The sequence below is a fragment of the Sinocyclocheilus rhinocerous genome, unplaced genomic scaffold (assembly GCF_001515625.1).
Source record: "Sinocyclocheilus rhinocerous isolate Xijiao unplaced genomic scaffold, SAMN03320098_v1.1 scaffold897, whole genome shotgun sequence".
Classification (NCBI taxonomy): domain Eukaryota; kingdom Metazoa; phylum Chordata; class Actinopteri; order Cypriniformes; family Cyprinidae; genus Sinocyclocheilus; species Sinocyclocheilus rhinocerous.
The window spans coordinates 114557-131346 of record NW_015649224.1 but is presented as its reverse complement, the minus strand read 5'-3'; the positions used below and the strand labels follow the sequence as shown (position 1 = coordinate 131346).

Genomic DNA, 16790 nt, shown 5'->3' with positions numbered 1-16790 from the left:
CCCCTCACATTTTAGAATACCAATATTGAAGTTACCTTTTGTCTACTTCCAAACGAATCGGATGATTCAAATACTCATTTCATGAAGAAAGTGGCTGAATTCAGAACTTTTTTTTTTTAACAATATCAATTTAGAAACTCAAATGGGGAAACAATTATATTGGCTGAATTCAGAACTGCATCTAGCGTTTCATCAGTAGTGAGTGCACTGGCCACCAGCAAAGTGTGCCCAAATTTTAACTTGTAAAAAAATATATAAAATAATTTTTAAACCTGTCTTGGATCTTTACCTGCAGTACGGAGTCGTTCACATGCTACACGTGCACGCAAAAGAGCTGCTTCATCGTTGACAAACTATGAGACACACGAGTTTTGTTTTCTACAGTGGATTGTAGGTAAATATCCACTTCATTCAGCGCTCTTTTTGTTTTCTGTCTTATAAAATATCCCGTATTTCGGTGTGAGAAACCGCTGCAAACGATCCAGTGAGTGAGTGAACGGTCATAATTTTTAAAACTTTTTTGCAAACCCATTTGACCGATTAGATCAAGAGTAATGCTTTCGCGAATCTGGCATCACTACTTCTGATTCAAAACAGCTCATTAAAAAGAACATCTGTATTGACATCATAAAGATTTATGAACAATACTTTACTGGGAAGCACCCCTACTTTTACTATTTTTGACACTAAGTGGAAATAATGGTAAGCTATATTCTATAGGCTAATTCAGAAATGTTGTTCTTGAATCAGTGTTTTGAAGGAATTGCTAATGATCGAATCGATTTGATGACTCACTCACGAAGACAGCAACGTAGCCTACATCTACGGGCGTATTGATGTAAGAAAGCCACTAAAATATATATACAGTATATATAATTTGTATGTGTATAGGTTATATAAATACACACAAGAACATTTCTATTTACTTCAATCAAGCACGTCAATCAAGATTAATGCATAATAATTATTGGTTTTTAGAGTTTTAACCTCCTAGAGCATTTAATCATGGTTCACTTTAAAGCCACTAAAAGCCCAGCAGGAATTCCAGAACACACTGTACATCTGCTCTTTTGATGTGGCCCTCCTCAGAACAGAACTGGCTGTTTGTCACTTAAATACACTCACACAACTTTGACGTCTCTATCCTCAGTGAATGAACTGAACTCAGTTTATAAAGCGGTATTTGGACCTCGAGAGACGACATAGGCCTACTCCCGGAGAGAGGCTGGTTCAAGCCCCACTACACTTTGTTTGTTCACACTTGCTCCCGATCCGGATTAATTTCCCAAATCCGATTTGAGGTCTGACACTTACTGCTTGGATCAAACTTTTGTATTTGGAAACTTTCCCCTTCACACCGGCTTAGTGGTGGACCCTTCTTGCTTCTTACAGAAGAGTCTTTTAATCTGAACACAAAAGCATGTATACACTCCCTTACACACACACACACACTTGAGCCTTGATTTCTCACTTCTGGGAGTTGAAGTATTACCTGGTGTATTTTCAGTTCTCCCCCATTATTATCTCCAAGGGATTTTTTTAGTACTAAGAAATGTGAAAGGAGAGAATTGAAACCCTTCGAATTATTATTGATATGAGCACTTGGATCCACTAAAGCTCATAGACATTTTTAAATCGCTTGGAATGAATGACGACTTAATATTTAACAAAAGAATCAGGATTAGATAACTAACAGTGGGAAAGACATAACAACATGAAATGATAATAAATACTCTGGTGTAATTTCATCCTGTCACTTTCATACAAAAATTATCTAGCTGGAAAGAAAATAATTTATTAAAAATAACCCTTTTGATAAAAATACAGAACAAAGAACAACTTTTTTGCTTCCCGCTGTTTTTCCGGGGGTTGAAAGCTGATGGGAAACGCTTGATTGCTGTGCCTCGACATTGATTACACATGATTAAAATAGACTCCAATGCGTGTATGAATTCAGGCAGGTACGCTGGAAGCCCGAAGACCGCGAGCAAACACAAAGTCTAGGGTACCTGTATTGTATTTTTTTAATAACATGTTTCAATATTGCAACAGCCATCTGTTTTTCTAACAGGTAAAAATCATGAAAAATTCCAACCGAAAAAAAAAAAAAAAGGATGATTTCAAACAACTTTTTTCCGCGACTCGCCTAATTGAAACAGTAAGTCATTTCAACACAGTGAGAGGATCTCATTCAACACATTATTATTCAAACAAATTATAAAAATAGATTGCATTTTCAAATACATATTTACAGTATCAAACAGAGATCAGAATGATACACTTAATGCAAAGGGGGAATCGAGTCTTATTCGGTAAAGGGCTGTTAAACAGTACAGTACATCATGTCTCTGTCCTTTACATTTTGAAGTGATCATTAATTGGGGTTGCGCCATGTTCAGATATGATATGGCTGCAATAATGATAAATGTGCATCTCTGTATGTGTGTAACTGTAAAACAGAGTGAAAATGATGCTCTTATCGTTAAATTCCAAAACCCTTTAATTGTTTATATCCTAAAAATCAAGAACAACCTAACATAAGAAAAAAAACCAGTCATTTGTTTTGTACTATATGTATTTGTGACAAAATCCAGATCCAACCTGTGTGTCACGGTCTTTTTTTATGTGATTTGCACCGACCTATTTCTATGATCAAACTGTAAATGTTCTGAATTAGGCTTTCATTCAATACTGCTTAAACCCAACCAAGTCTTGTTCACACGCTCACGTCACACAATAGTCTAAATTCAGTAACACTAGAACATTCAGAACATTCTCGCTAAAGAACAACCACTTCCGCTGTACGAAACGCCAATATCAAGTACATGTCCGAGAGTATCGGGCACCTGCCGTTGCAGCGTGTAATGAAAGTCTGTAAATGTGTGAATGTATATGTGTGTATACATCCCAGTCACATTCACTCACTCACTTTCAAAGTGCAGGGAAAAAATGAAATTACATAAACAAAATCGAAGTGCATTTTGATGAAATGACAGCTGAACGTCCAGATTCAGTGCTATGTTTTCCATTTTCAAACAATATTTCTGCATTCAAACTTCAGTAAGCATCTGTAAACGGATAAATAAATCATCTAATAAATATAGTACAAGCTTCTGTAAGTCATGGACACTGCAGTGCAAACATTGTCCCTATAGGAGACAGAACGAGAAAAGAACATTACAAGTACAGATGTCCGACAATACTAATTTAAACTCGGAAATTCAGAAATGAGTTTAAAGTGTGGAGGAAAGAAAGCAAAAAGAAAAAAAGTAGACAGTAACCAAATCAAGAATACACACAGAGAAAGGGATTTACATATTATTTAAGATTCCTTACATCAGAACTCAACTTATTTCCTGAAGATGTTCACCTAGTCTGAGGAGCAAATGGTCATGGATGACATGCTCTTGGTTTAGTCCACTTAACAAGGAGGATCAGTGGCTACAAAGCATGAGTTGTTTTGCTTGGATAAAGAAAACAGGAATACATGTCACCCTTTTGATTGGTCTGAGATTGGTCAGAGTCAAACCGCCCTTCTCTGGGACAGTGACGGAGGGTCTCGACCACCTTAAAGTCCTACTAAAAGGGATAGAGCTCATGTCAAAAGCAGGTCAAAATCAGCACACAGGTTATTCTAGAGGGATTTTCTTGCTTGTGACATTGTCCCACTCAGAAAACAAGAACTTGTTTGTGGAAGAAAAGAACCAGTGTTCACTAAAAGAATGAAAGAGCGAAGATTAGGAAGAAAACTACCATTTGCAGTGACTTGGTTATCACCTCCTGACCGCTGAATGGCCTGCTGGGTAATTACGAGAACAGACGTCCATATGTCTTTTCTCGGCGAGTCGGCACACTGCTGTGGGTCTGTCAGACTTGCACTCCGCGGCCGTGCATCTGGATAACCTGCGCTCTGAGAGTCTGTATGGCGGACAGGATCTGTTTCTGGTGCTCCAGAGAGGTGATGCCGAGACTCAACACATCCCTGCAAAAACAACGGAGCGTGTTACACACAAACCGAATAAAAGAAATGCACTATAGGGACTTAATTCAAATGTCACTCACTGAACTGTCATGCGAGCCACTGACTCCAGGTAACAGTATCCAGCAGCAGTGAAGTTGTCTTTGTAGCGGCCCATGTCTACAGCCTCTAACCACTCTCCAACTGAACTAAACGAAGGGAAGGAAGGAATTGTTCGTTCTGCTAGTGATACAGATGAGCCCAGAGTCCTTGACAAACACAGAAAGAGATTTCTGTCTTCAGAGTGAGAAACAAACACTTATAGGAAAGTGGAAAAGGGATGATTTGCATGGAGATGGGAACCATAAGAAGCTTTTCAGTACCTGCGTCCCAGGGTGGAGGACCCGATGTTGTCCGGGCTCCTCATGGTCTTGCTGAGAGCGCTGTGGATCTGGGTGAAGGTGGGTCTCTCTGTCCTCTCCTTCTGCCAGCAATCCAGCATGAGCTGGTGCAGAGACGGCGGGCAGTTCACGGGAGCAGGTAACCGGAACCCATCCTCTATAGCTTTTATTACCTGTAAGGTAAATATACATAAATTTAAACACAAAAACATAATTATTGACTATTTGGAGTAATGGAATAAATGGATTAGTGACGCATAAATAGTGCAGAATCTTAAACATTTCTTCTTCACATCATAACATTTCTTTATTGAAAATTTTCAAACCTAAAGGCTTCAGTTTATTTCCAGTTTTAAAACAGATTTCAGTGTGAACTCACTTTTGGTCCCCATTGTAAACACATCTCATTGCCGAATTCTTTTCCGGGAAGTTTTCGGTGTACTTTCAAATCAATTGCCACTAATAAATGCCATATCTGAGACAAATTAGCAAATTATATTATTATTTCATTCATTTCAGTAGGTATTTCAAAATGTGTCCTTGACTGGCATCCCTATATGATCTTTTTTTATTAGATAATCCTAAATACCATTTAATTCAATAAAAGTACTACTTAAAAGTCACTTGACAACACAAACATTATTTAAACCAAATGAATAACATGAAAGATTCTTTAAATGCATTAATGCCTTTCTCCAGCAATCATTAGCATTTGAGCATTTCACTATTTGTAGTGAAAGACGGCCTCTTTTGTTTAAAAGCTTTACATGGTGAGGCTCTTTAATTCATAATGACTTCACAGTTCTAAATGTGTTTTGTCTCATGTACACAGTAGAAAAGCAGCTTTGGCCTTCCAGCCATATCTTATTATCACACAGAAATATTATTAAAATAAAATAAAATAAAATAGAGACTATGCATGGACTAATACAAAATTTGTGTAAATACTGATTCAATACTGAATCTGTCATTTCAGTGTGTATTTTAAAATGCGTCCTTGCCTGTTTTTTTTTTTTTTTTTTGCTAAGCTTAATTATTTGTTTAATTTTTATTTTGTTGTTTCTTTACATTTTAAGAGACTACATTATTACTGGGGACCAAAAAGTGTGATGTCCTTCAGCCGGGGTTTATTTCAGAGACTATGAGGATCTTTGCTGCAGGCATGAAAAGGAGACTTCTGAGTCTGATTGGACACGGAGCTGAAGTGGACTTGAAGTCAAAGTGCACACACGCGCATACACACTCTTTATCTGGGGTCTTTAAAGGCCCTCGCTTTAGCTACTTTTCAGTTTTTATACAAATGCATAACTCCTCACTTCACACAGGAAAATCCCATCCTACCAACAGCGAGAGGCAGGAAAGAGAGAGGGAGGGAGAAAAAGAATATAAAATCACAAACAAACATAAAATGATTTTTAGGGAGATCTTAAGGAGGAGAAAAAGCAGCCGCTCAAAAGAAAGAGCAAGAGATAAAGAGAGAAAAGGTTTAAGAAAGAAACACCAGAGGAAAAGCAATGCAGAACTGCACAGGTGGTGATACATTAGAAGAAATATAAAGGGACAGACGTACATCTTGGTTGCCCATGTCCCAGTACGGTCTCTCCCCGAAGGACATGACTTCCCACATGACGATACCGAAGCTCCATACATCAGAAGCGGAGCTGTAACGATGGTACTGAATGGCCTCTGGGGCCGTCCACAACACCAAACTCTTCCCTCCGTGCTAAAAGAAAGACAGACCCTGTTATTTCTAACAAACTGACACAAATGTACTCAGTCCTTATAGCTTCTTCTACTAATTAGTAAGTGGTCATTGTGAAGAAGGTTTTATTTTTACAGCACACTAATTACAGAGACTATCTCCACTTAAGCAACCTGAGGTTAAGTGACTTGCTCAAGGCTTCATGAACTGCTCTTTGAAGAGTTTGAACCCAAAACCTTTCAATTACCAGCCCAGACAAGTGGGCAACAATAGTAACCATGATTTTGCTAATAGGACTTGTTCCTGGATTAATCTCTTTTTTTTTGGTGCACAAATGACACAAATCAGTTTGACAGATTTCATGGTGGGCAGAATTCTCTAAAGCAACAACGGACAAATAAAGAAAAGAAAGGAAAATAGTAAAGGACAGGACATTGCATAGGAAAGGACATCAGAGAGGAAAACAAGCAAAAAAGGATAGGAAAGGAAAGAGGATAAAAGAAGCGTTGATTAAATGTTGATTCAGGAACACATCATTGGCAAACACAAAAAAGTGATATCACGGTGTGAGTGTATTGTGTAGGTGAAAGACAGGTTTATTGTGCCGTACTGTATCCTGACTTCCGCATTCATCTTATCATAAGTAGCATGTAGCATGAAGCACTGAGACGTTCTTAAAATATGCCGCATATTCAGTACTCGCAAGAAAGAAAAAAAATCACATAAAAGTTTGATAAACTCATTCAGAAGTGTTTGAGAGTGCTGTGTTGCATTATGGTAAAATACTCACTAGTGTGCTGTAGACTGCCTCTATTTTGTCGTCCTGAAGAGGTCTGAAGCCTGACACTTTGCAGACCAGGCTGCTGTTCACCAGGACTTTGTGAGCAGCCAGACGGCGATGGATAAAACCCATCTCTGTCAGATACTTCATCCCAGACGCCACTCCACTCAGCAAATCCACCAGCTGAAGAACAGTCAACTGACCTTCGTGTTTCTGAGCAGAAAAAAGAGGGAGTGAAAGGAAGGAAGGAATGACACAAATGTTGCCAAGAGAAAAAAGCAAAGGGAAAGAGAAAGGGAAACAGAGTGGTAAAGTAAGAAAAGTAACATACGATGTAGAGGGGAAAAAAGGAACATTGAAAATTGAAAAAGGAAAAACATTGAATTGAATAAAAACAGAAGAAAAAAGAAAGCAAAAGGAAGGACAATGGAGAGGAAATTAAAGGGAAAAATAAAAGAAATGAGAAAGGGAAAAGGAATGATAATGTAGGGAAAGGAACATACAATGGAGAGGGACAAAAAAGAAAAAAGGAACAATGGAAAAATGAAATAAGGAAAAAGGAAAAACAAGGTAAGAAAAGGACATTGGAATGTAAAAAAAGGGAAAAGAAAATGGAAACAATTTAAAATGTAAACACTGAAATATTTATGAGAACTTGGAACAAATAACAATCATTTCACTTCATTTCAAGAATGTCACTTCATCTGACTCTGAGACTAGATAAAATGCCTCACTTGGCTCTTTCCTCTCATTGTTTTCTTTTTATCAACAAATCACATCTGCAGGTTTTGTAATGTAACTTAAATATTTTATATATACCATTTACTGTACTATCTCAGCATTTTGCATCTGATGACTCAGAATATTATAGTCAGCAGAACAAACAGACACAAAATACGTTCTCTTACCCGCAGGAAAGAGTCCAGGGCTCCGTTGGCCATGCTCTCCACCACAATCATCATAGTGTTGCCTGCAGCAATAAGAAAAAAAAAAACCTTTAAAGAAATAATTGGATCATGTGTTTGTTTAATCCTTCAGCAGGGAAAGAGGACATGGTAGGGTTGCCCAAAGGGCACAAAAACACATTTTCATAAAAGTGTAAGTGTTATGTAAGAGATTATACAGTCAGCAAGTCACTGTAGACAGATAAAATCATAGATATAATGTTAAAATAATAGATAGGAAGACAGAACGCCAAATAGTTTTAAAGGTATAGTAGCAAAAACTAGATAGATAGACAAAGAACTGACAGACAGACAATTGCAACTGCAGCTGACCAATCAGAATGAAGTATTCAATAGCACTGTGTAATAATATCTTTGTGTCTGTATTTCCAGTGAGCATTAGACAGTGAGTGATAGAAAGCAAAGCACCCAAAGAAAGACGAGGGAAGTACGCTCCATTAGGGAGGTGGGTAGCGGTAAATCCCCAGGTGTTAGAGCAAAAGAGAGAGCAAGGAAGAGAGGTAGAAAGAGAGAGAGAGACAGATCCCTCAATCATGTACACCGACACCAACAATCTGCAGAATTCAATGACCAGCCCAATGAACAGGAGGCTGCACTATCAGTCTGGTCAATCTACCATTCCCAGCTACATCACACCTCCTGCGGGGAGGAGCGGACATGCCTGACCAACCCCAATCAGAAGACCTCCTACTGGGCTCTCAGCTCTGAGCCCATGCCACTAGAGCTGTGGAGGTCTATGGCCTGACAGGTGGATGAAGAGGAGGGGTGTGTAGCCTTCAGGAGGCAAATGGTAGAAAAAAAAAAACGGAGATTTGCAGGTGGAGGAGGAGAAGTCAGGGAGAAAGATTAGAGTCATTAAGGGGGCTTGCTGTGATTTGGCCACCAATTATTCCAACATGAACATCTGCTGTTGCACACACACACACACTTTGACAGGCTAATTCAATCCCAAAATCCCAATTCATTCTTCTCTTCAAAATACCACTGAATAAATGGTCTCTTACTCTTCATTTAAAACAATAAAAACAAGAACCAATTAAGTTTTGATATAAAAAAAATAAAATAAAAATTAAAAAAAATCACACTATAAATTTAAATAAGGGAGCATTTAAATAGGGTTTTTCTTTTCCTCTATTCAAATAAGAGAGATTTATGTACTATATATACATATTCTACCTTTCACAATGTAAAGCTCACCAGACCACCCAGAGTCAGACCATTCATGAAGTGGCAAAAATGGGTCAGTAACTATGCAGTACTATACACTAACGTTCAAAAGTTTGGGGGTGTACATTTATTAATTAATTTATTTATTTATAAGAACTGAATACTTTTAAGGACACATTAAATTAATCAGAAGTGAGTAAAAATGTTATAAAATATTTTTATTTCAAATAAAGGCTGTTCTTTTGAACTTCCTATTCATCAAATAATAGTATATAATATAATATCAAATAATAATATAATCAGCATATTAGAATTATTTCTGAAGGATCAAGCTTTGCCATCACAGCAATGAATTACATTTTAAAATATTCAAACAGAAAGCATATACATTTTGCAAATTTTGAACACAGAAAAAGTTACATAGTGCTGCTTTAAGTTGTAATAATATTTCACAGTATTACTGTTTTACTGTATTTTTTATCAAATAAACACAGCCTTGGTGAGGTCTCTTTCAAAAACATTTAAAAATCTTACCCCAAACTTTTGAACAGCAGTGTACATAGAGGTCATTTACATACTTAAGTTTTAAAGGTACAGTAGCAAAAAAGTGCATGTTTAATTTTAAGGGTCAGAAGAAAGAGGAAAGTTGTCACTGAAACTACATTTCCACTTTTTGTAGCAAGAAGTAGACTTAAGAGTTGCTAATAATATTTCACAATATTATTGTTATCCAGTATTTTTGAACAAAAAATGCAGCCTTGGTGAGCAAAAATCTTACTGACCCCAAACCTTTGAACAGCAGTGTAGTTGTAAAGGTACAGTATCAAAAACGCACGTAAAATTTTTTGGGTCAGATAAAAAGAGGAAAGTTGTCACTGAAAACTAAATTTCCACTTTAGTTTGGACTTTAGAAGTAGACTTAAGAGTTGCGAAATTACAGAATGTTGCAAAAGTGAATAATGCATTTATTTTTTTTTTTTAGAAAATGCAATGATATTGCTGGCAAAAGAATGAAGAATAACCGTAATAGATAATGGTCTTTTGTCATTATGCACTCAAACAAATTCACAACAGATTCACACTTCCGCTGCTTTTGCATTTAGTTGTTGAGAACCACTTCATATCAAAATCCAACACTCTTAATATGTCTCTTCATGCACACATTTCTATCATTTTCTACATGTAGATTCAATCTTAAATCACAAACGTTAATAATTCCTTCAGCACTAATACACAAAGTCCCAGACTAATATCAGCACTGCTAGTTCTTTAATTCAGCAAATCTGCCTTCCCCTCTGGTCTTCCCTGTCTTCACAACACCTTCATCATCCCTCATTCCTTTCGGCAAGAACACGCTAGGCAAATCCATCTAGCTGTTTTATCTCCAGGAACATCACATCGATCAATCTAAAGATGGATCTGTTCTTCTCTCTCCGTACATCTCCACCCCGAGCCAAGTTTCCCTTTGTCACACTTGTTGACTGAGAGTTACTAGTTTCATTTAAGTCGTGGCCTAATGGATAGAGAGTCGGACTTATAACCCGAAGGTCACGGGCTCGAGTCTCAAGTCCGGCAGGGATTGTTACCAGCGCTCTCTCCACCTTCAATACCATGACTAAGGTGAGACCCTTAAGCAAGGCACCGAACCCCCAACTGCTCCCTAGGCGCTGCAGCAATATGGCTGCCCACTGCTCCGGGTGTGTGTTCACAGTGTGTGTGTGCGTGTATGTTCACTACTTACTGCTGTGTGTGCACTTGGATGGGTTAAATGCAGAGCACAAATTCCAAGTATGGGTCACCATACTTGGCCACACGTCACGTCCTTTCCTTTCCTTTTTTTCCTTTTTAAGCTCGATTCTCCTCTTTCTGTCCTTCCTGGAGGTGATAACATCTACAGCTCCTCATTGTCCTTGATCTTTTACCTCTGATGATCATCCATCCTGCAAGTATCGACCTTTCTCTCCCTTTCTGTTCTTGCGCTTTTGAGGACCGGCCCATTTATTCAAGGGTCCACTTCCGAATAAACTGTCCAATCAATGGCTTATCATTCTCTTTTCTATTACTGCAGTGGGACAACCGGCTCATCCCTCCTTTTTTCTTTTTCAGTGGAGGGACATATAATCTATTCTGCCTCCTGAATCTCTTTCAGGTGAGGGCCATCAAATCCCTAATTCCTCTCGTTCTTTGTCTTTCCCTGTCCTGCGAGGAATCGTCCCAATCGCCCCACAGCTTTCATTTTCTACAGAGGGACATCCCATACATCTCTCTTTTCTTCCTTGCCATCTATTCATTGTACAATCTCTTTGTCTCTACTGACCTCTGGTGATGACTCCCTCCAGACGCACAATGTTGGCGTGATCAAACTGTCCCAGAATTCCTGCCTCGCTGAGGAATGAGCGTCTCTGTTTTTCCGAGCAGCCCGCACGAAGGGTCTTTATGGCCACAGGCAACTCTCGTTTGCTGGGAAGCTTCAGGCAACCTCGACACACCTCGCCAAAGTCTCCTGAAGAAGGCAAGGGTTCACTTGATGTTTATTTGTTTCTCATTAAAGGAACAGTTACCCAAAATGAAAATTATGACACCATTTACTTGCACTCATGCTGTGAATAATGACTTAAATGACATATTGACCACCTTTATGATACCTTTATGGTACTTTTGCTTCCTGTTTTGAAGCTTGAAAGCTCCCGTCCTCATTCATTGCAATTTTATAGAAAAATTAGCAGTAAATTACTTTAGCATTAGATACATTTTGTACATTAACATTAGCTGTAAATTTAGTTTCAAAATAATGAGTCATATGGGGTTTGGACACAACATGAGGATCAGTAAATGATGACAGAACCTTTATTTTTGAGAAAACGTGATGCCTAGTTTGCATAGATACTATTATGGTGCTTTTGCTTCTTTTTGAAAATTGAAAGCCCCTGTCCTCATTCATTGGAATTTTATGAACAAAGATTATCAGTAAACATACTTTGTGTTCCAAAGAAGAAATGGATTCGAACACAACATGAGGGTCAGTAAATGATGGGATTAGCCTTAATTTCTGATAGGAACTAATGACTGGTTTTCATAGATCTTGACACACAGCATTGAAAAACCTTAAAACTGTCCCAAAAAGAAAATACATTTGCAGGAATATGAATTGGATAATGGTAAAAGTCAGAGTGAAGTAGGGAGGTTTTGATATCTGGTACCTGTATGGACTATCCTCTCGATCTTGATGCTAGATATGTCCAGCTCTTTGGCAAAGGCATGAACAGCCTGGAGCAGATCTTCACAGGTTTCTGGGTCAATGTAGGTCCTTCGGGTTGGGATTTTAACTGAAAAATTAAAACAAAAATATATATAATTGGTGGTACTACACTCAGTATTAATATTGATTGATTCACTGTTATTATCAATGAAATAGGCGACAAACTCCAATAGACTTACACTGAGCCACCTCTAAGTATCAGAATATCATATGCTCTGTTCATACATTTTGGTTTTCAAAGCTTGACTCTCCTCACTGTTATTTTGCATGTGATGAAATCTGATCTGATTGTCTCATACGACATGATAGTAGCTGTCAGTGTGGAAAGAGAGGATGGAAAACTGGAAATTTTGCCTCTGCTCATGTCCATCACAACATCTCAAAACATGCATGAAAGAACATAAACGACAAGAGGCATTTAAAGCATTCATGCATATACTGTGCCTAAATGTGCTGATGCATTAACTCATTCACTATTCACAACATGGCGAATATCACATAGTTTGCTATTTTAGGAAATGTGGGTAGGCCAGTGAGTAATCACCTTAGCAACCAAAAAGCAACCCCCTGGCAACCAGCTAGAACACATCATGGCATTGAGTTTTGGACAAGCATGAGAAAATGTAACTGAACATGTACTATCTAGTTATATAATACAGTAACATAGTGTTTATATTGCAGTATACTTATACATGTTGCTAACGAAGATTTATTCATTTTAAATTTATATTTAAAATGAAAATCCACAAAAAGATCACCAGATATAAAAATTAAAAACACTGTTTTATTATTTTGATGCTGTATTCTTTTACTGTATCCATGCATTATGTCATGCTTCATCTACTCAAAGGCAGTGCGGCAGTCTTACTCTGAAATGTGCTTACAAGTCAGCATCGACCCAAAGCAGACCAGGGTCTCAACTTCACAGTCTCATAACAGCTTATTGATCTGAAGCTCACATACATACACCCATACTTAAGAATACAATTACAAAGCAAATTAAAGGTGCTCCATTCCATCATGAGAGTGCGGTTTACACTGACTCTGACGCTGTATTCTGCCAGTTAAATCTGAAAATGATGACACCACTACAACAACAACAGCAAAAAACTGTGCAAAGTGGTTACATCATATAATGCTGCTGTGTTCCTTGGGAAATGTTGCAAAAGCAGTGTGAAAGAAAGTCCTGTTAAGTTGATCCAAATGGTCTCAAAAACTCATGAATATATTTCAATGTCACGAACTTTACAAACTTTGACAAAGTAGTTGTTGTACGACAAGGGTCCTCATAGACCGAAACAAGATCTTAGTGAGTCCAGTCCAAGCTGCTGAATCCAAAAATGCCCTGAAGACACCAGTGCGATGGTAGATAAATTACTGCAGAATTACTGCATTTACAGTAGAGTAGAGGCTGTAACAACGTAGAAGAAATTACACAATTATAGTACATCTGATTGTCCACAAGTACTGCAGTATGCTGAGTTGTTGTAAATTATAAAAATGGTGCCGTTATTTATGCATGATGCAGTTTCTGAAAAGTACCTCTGTATATATGTCTCATTATAGGAAGATTTGTATTGTTGTTTAAGATATAAAATATACTGAAACCAAATTTTAAATAATAGCAAAAATAAAATCTAAACTGTTAAAACCAACTTGAACTAAAATTAAATAAAAAATAATGAAATGTACAAAACTACAATAAGCCTGCCACTCGGATAAGAACCATAAAGTGAAAGAATGCACACAATTTCACATATAGATAAGTTTACACTTAAGTCATTTAGACTATAATTAAGTCTATAAAGACGTTTTTGAACAAAAATACCCAGATCCCCAAACAGCCAGGCACACAAACACTTCACATAGTTATCTAAATGTGAACAACATTCATTATAAGTAATATGAACATAATATGAACAAAATCAAAGAAATACTACATGGGGGAAAAAATTAAATAGAAGTATGTATTTGCATACACATTTTATTTATACACTTAAATAATCCTTTTTTACCTTTGAAGACGTTCCCCAAAGAAATGCCTTGTCAGATTTAGTTCTGTGGACAATTGTGTCCCAAATGTATACAGTAGCTATGTAAATCCCCATACACTAACAACCACAAACCATGTATATGCATATACGTTTGCATATCTAAAGCATTAAATTCACAGCTGCTGGTTCTACATACACACACAAACAAAGTAGGCCTCAGTGATTTCATAATGACAGCTAAAGCACTGATCCCTACCATTGTTTCTAGGTCATCCAAAAATATGCATATAAAACAAACAGAACACGCATGCAGGGTGAAAAGAGAGTGTGCTTATAGGGCTAGTTGTATAACAGATAGACAAACAAACCTGTAAAACAAATGACGGTGGGAGACACAGAGATCACGCACGATGGGTCACCAGAACTGTGCCCAGGGCGAAACGAGAGCGAGAGAATATCTGATGATGCTGATGGGATATAATTTGTGAAACATGTGGGAAATGATTCAGTATGAGACTGCGTGACAGAGAATTGTGCTCGTGGTAATTTTTAAGGAAAATCTGAATTTATACTCTTTTTATACTATTTGTACTCCTCTCGTTGTTTTCAATGAATGGTTCTTGTTTGAAATTTTTTGTTCTTTTGCTGGAAGGTGAAGGATCTGAGGGATTCCTTAAATTCTTCCTTGAACAGTGAACATTTGGCCTAGTTTCCAGAAAGCACAAGATTGTGTTATGTAACCCAGATAGAACACCTTTTAGTGTGTTTCCATTCATTTGCATGTTACATTTGTTTTTGTTCTAATTCTTGTATTATATACTTGTTTAATTTCATTTATTTTTGTGCTGCTCTTTTAAGACATCATGGAGCCAAAACCAGCAATTAATGCTGATTGGCTAAAAACATACCTGTCCTTAAAGGAGCAGCACATAAATTAATTACATAAAAACAGGTATATAATAACAGTTAAGATGAATGAAAATACACATAATCATGATTTTATCTGGGTTATAGTCCTATATACAAATACATACACTATATACAAATGATTGCCCCTCTTTGGCATTCTTTACGATTAATTATTCATATACTGTTTAATTCTAGTCTATCCATATGAAATTTATTTATAAAATCTAGTCTATATGACGTTTATATGTTTATATATAGTCTTACTAAATAATTAATTGTAGCTGGAATAAGAATAAGCCTTACATCACCACGTTTTGCTTGGAAATCTGGGTAACCCTTTAGAATAGGGAACACTTATTCACTATTAACTACGACTTTTCCCTCAGTAAATCCCTAATTTGCTGCTTATTAATAGTTAGTAAGGTAGTTGTTAAATTTAGGTATTGGGGATTAGGGATTAATATGTGCTTAATTAGTACTAATACATGGCTAATATACTAATACTAATTAATTAGTACTAATACATGGCTAGCTAATTTATTAGTACTAATACATGGCTAATAGTAATATGCATGCTAATAAGCAACTAGTTAAGAGACCCTAAAATAAAGTGTTACCGAAATCTGGCTTCAATAAAGAGAAAAGTGTTATTTACAAAAATATATATATTTATCACATGAAACATGAAAGATTTAAACAAATCTGTGTCTCCTCCATACATCCTCATGGCAGTCTTCCTCCTGTACAAGTGTCCATCCTGGCATAATGTGCATATTTACAAGTTAAATACTATAGATCAGAGTATAAGAGGTTAATGAATACATGCAAATATAAGTTTTATATACTGTACAGATATGCTGTGAGACAGACTTGGCACAAACCAGCTCAAAAGTGTGTGAAGCTCGCCAGTGTTCATTGTTTCAGCAGATTTAATGCCCCATCTGCATGACTGCTCTGCACAGACACTCATTACTCACACATCACACGCACACGCACACACACACACACACACACACACGAATATTAGCTCACGTGAAACAGAATGCTAACATCTGGCTAGAGTTTAGAAAGGTTTGAGGAAAAACGGCAGAGAAAGAGAGATACAGTAACTGGGCATCACCAGCACTGTGCAGCTGTTTTTTTTAAATGAATTAATTTGATTTTTTGGGGCTTTTTGCCATTTTTTTTTTAAACAAAAACAGTGAAGAGAAGACAGGAAACCACTCTTAATATACATCTGCTTTGTCAACTTTCAATGTAAAAAATATTATCACAATCCATCCATAGAGCTTCCGTTCTGATACCAGAGAGTCTCAGTAAACTGGCAATAATAAAACGTAGTGCAATTGTAACTTAACTTATGTATGCATTTCAATGCATTACTTTGACAATATTCTTCAACACTGGATGCAGCAATATGGCATCTTTGTTCAAAGACTGGTAACACCCTCCCCCCTCTTTTCATCTCAGAGGGCGTCTGAAACATGCTAATGGACTGGAGCATTAGGCTGGCTGGTATAAAGGCACGTACATGGACTTAGACGTTAATGCAGTGCCACTTTATACATCCCTAATCTCTCTTTATCACTGATCAACTCTATTGACTCTATTTTCCAGTCTGTTTTTTCCCTTTCTCTTCCACCTCAGCTCTCAT

At 37.2% G+C, this 16790-nt stretch overlaps 1 protein-coding gene across 3 annotated transcripts in view; it reads right to left on the bottom strand.

Annotated features, from left to right (window-relative positions):
• The window catches only part of LOC107710329 (ephrin type-A receptor 7-like), a 118298-nt gene that overhangs the window by 4804 nt on the left and 96704 nt on the right, over positions 1 to 16790 (bottom strand). The window contains exons 9-17 of one of the 3 annotated variants that reach the window (XM_016515074.1): positions 12175 to 12300; positions 11292 to 11477; positions 7751 to 7812; positions 6852 to 7055; positions 5930 to 6082; positions 4342 to 4532; positions 4063 to 4227; positions 3754 to 3982; positions 1856 to 3579 (exon numbers count right to left, since the gene is read on the bottom strand). In XM_016515074.1, coding sequence (XP_016370560.1) covers positions 3868 to 3982; positions 4063 to 4227; positions 4342 to 4532; positions 5930 to 6082; positions 6852 to 7055; positions 7751 to 7812; positions 11292 to 11477; positions 12175 to 12300 — 1202 coding nt within the window. In that variant the 3' untranslated portion in view covers positions 1856 to 3579; positions 3754 to 3867. Of the gene's footprint in view, positions 1 to 1855; positions 3983 to 4062; positions 4228 to 4341; positions 4533 to 5929; positions 6083 to 6851; positions 7056 to 7750; positions 7813 to 11291; positions 11478 to 12174; positions 12301 to 16790 lie in introns of those variants that run through there. The other 2 variants (XM_016515075.1, XM_016515076.1) reach the window with 2 other exon arrangements.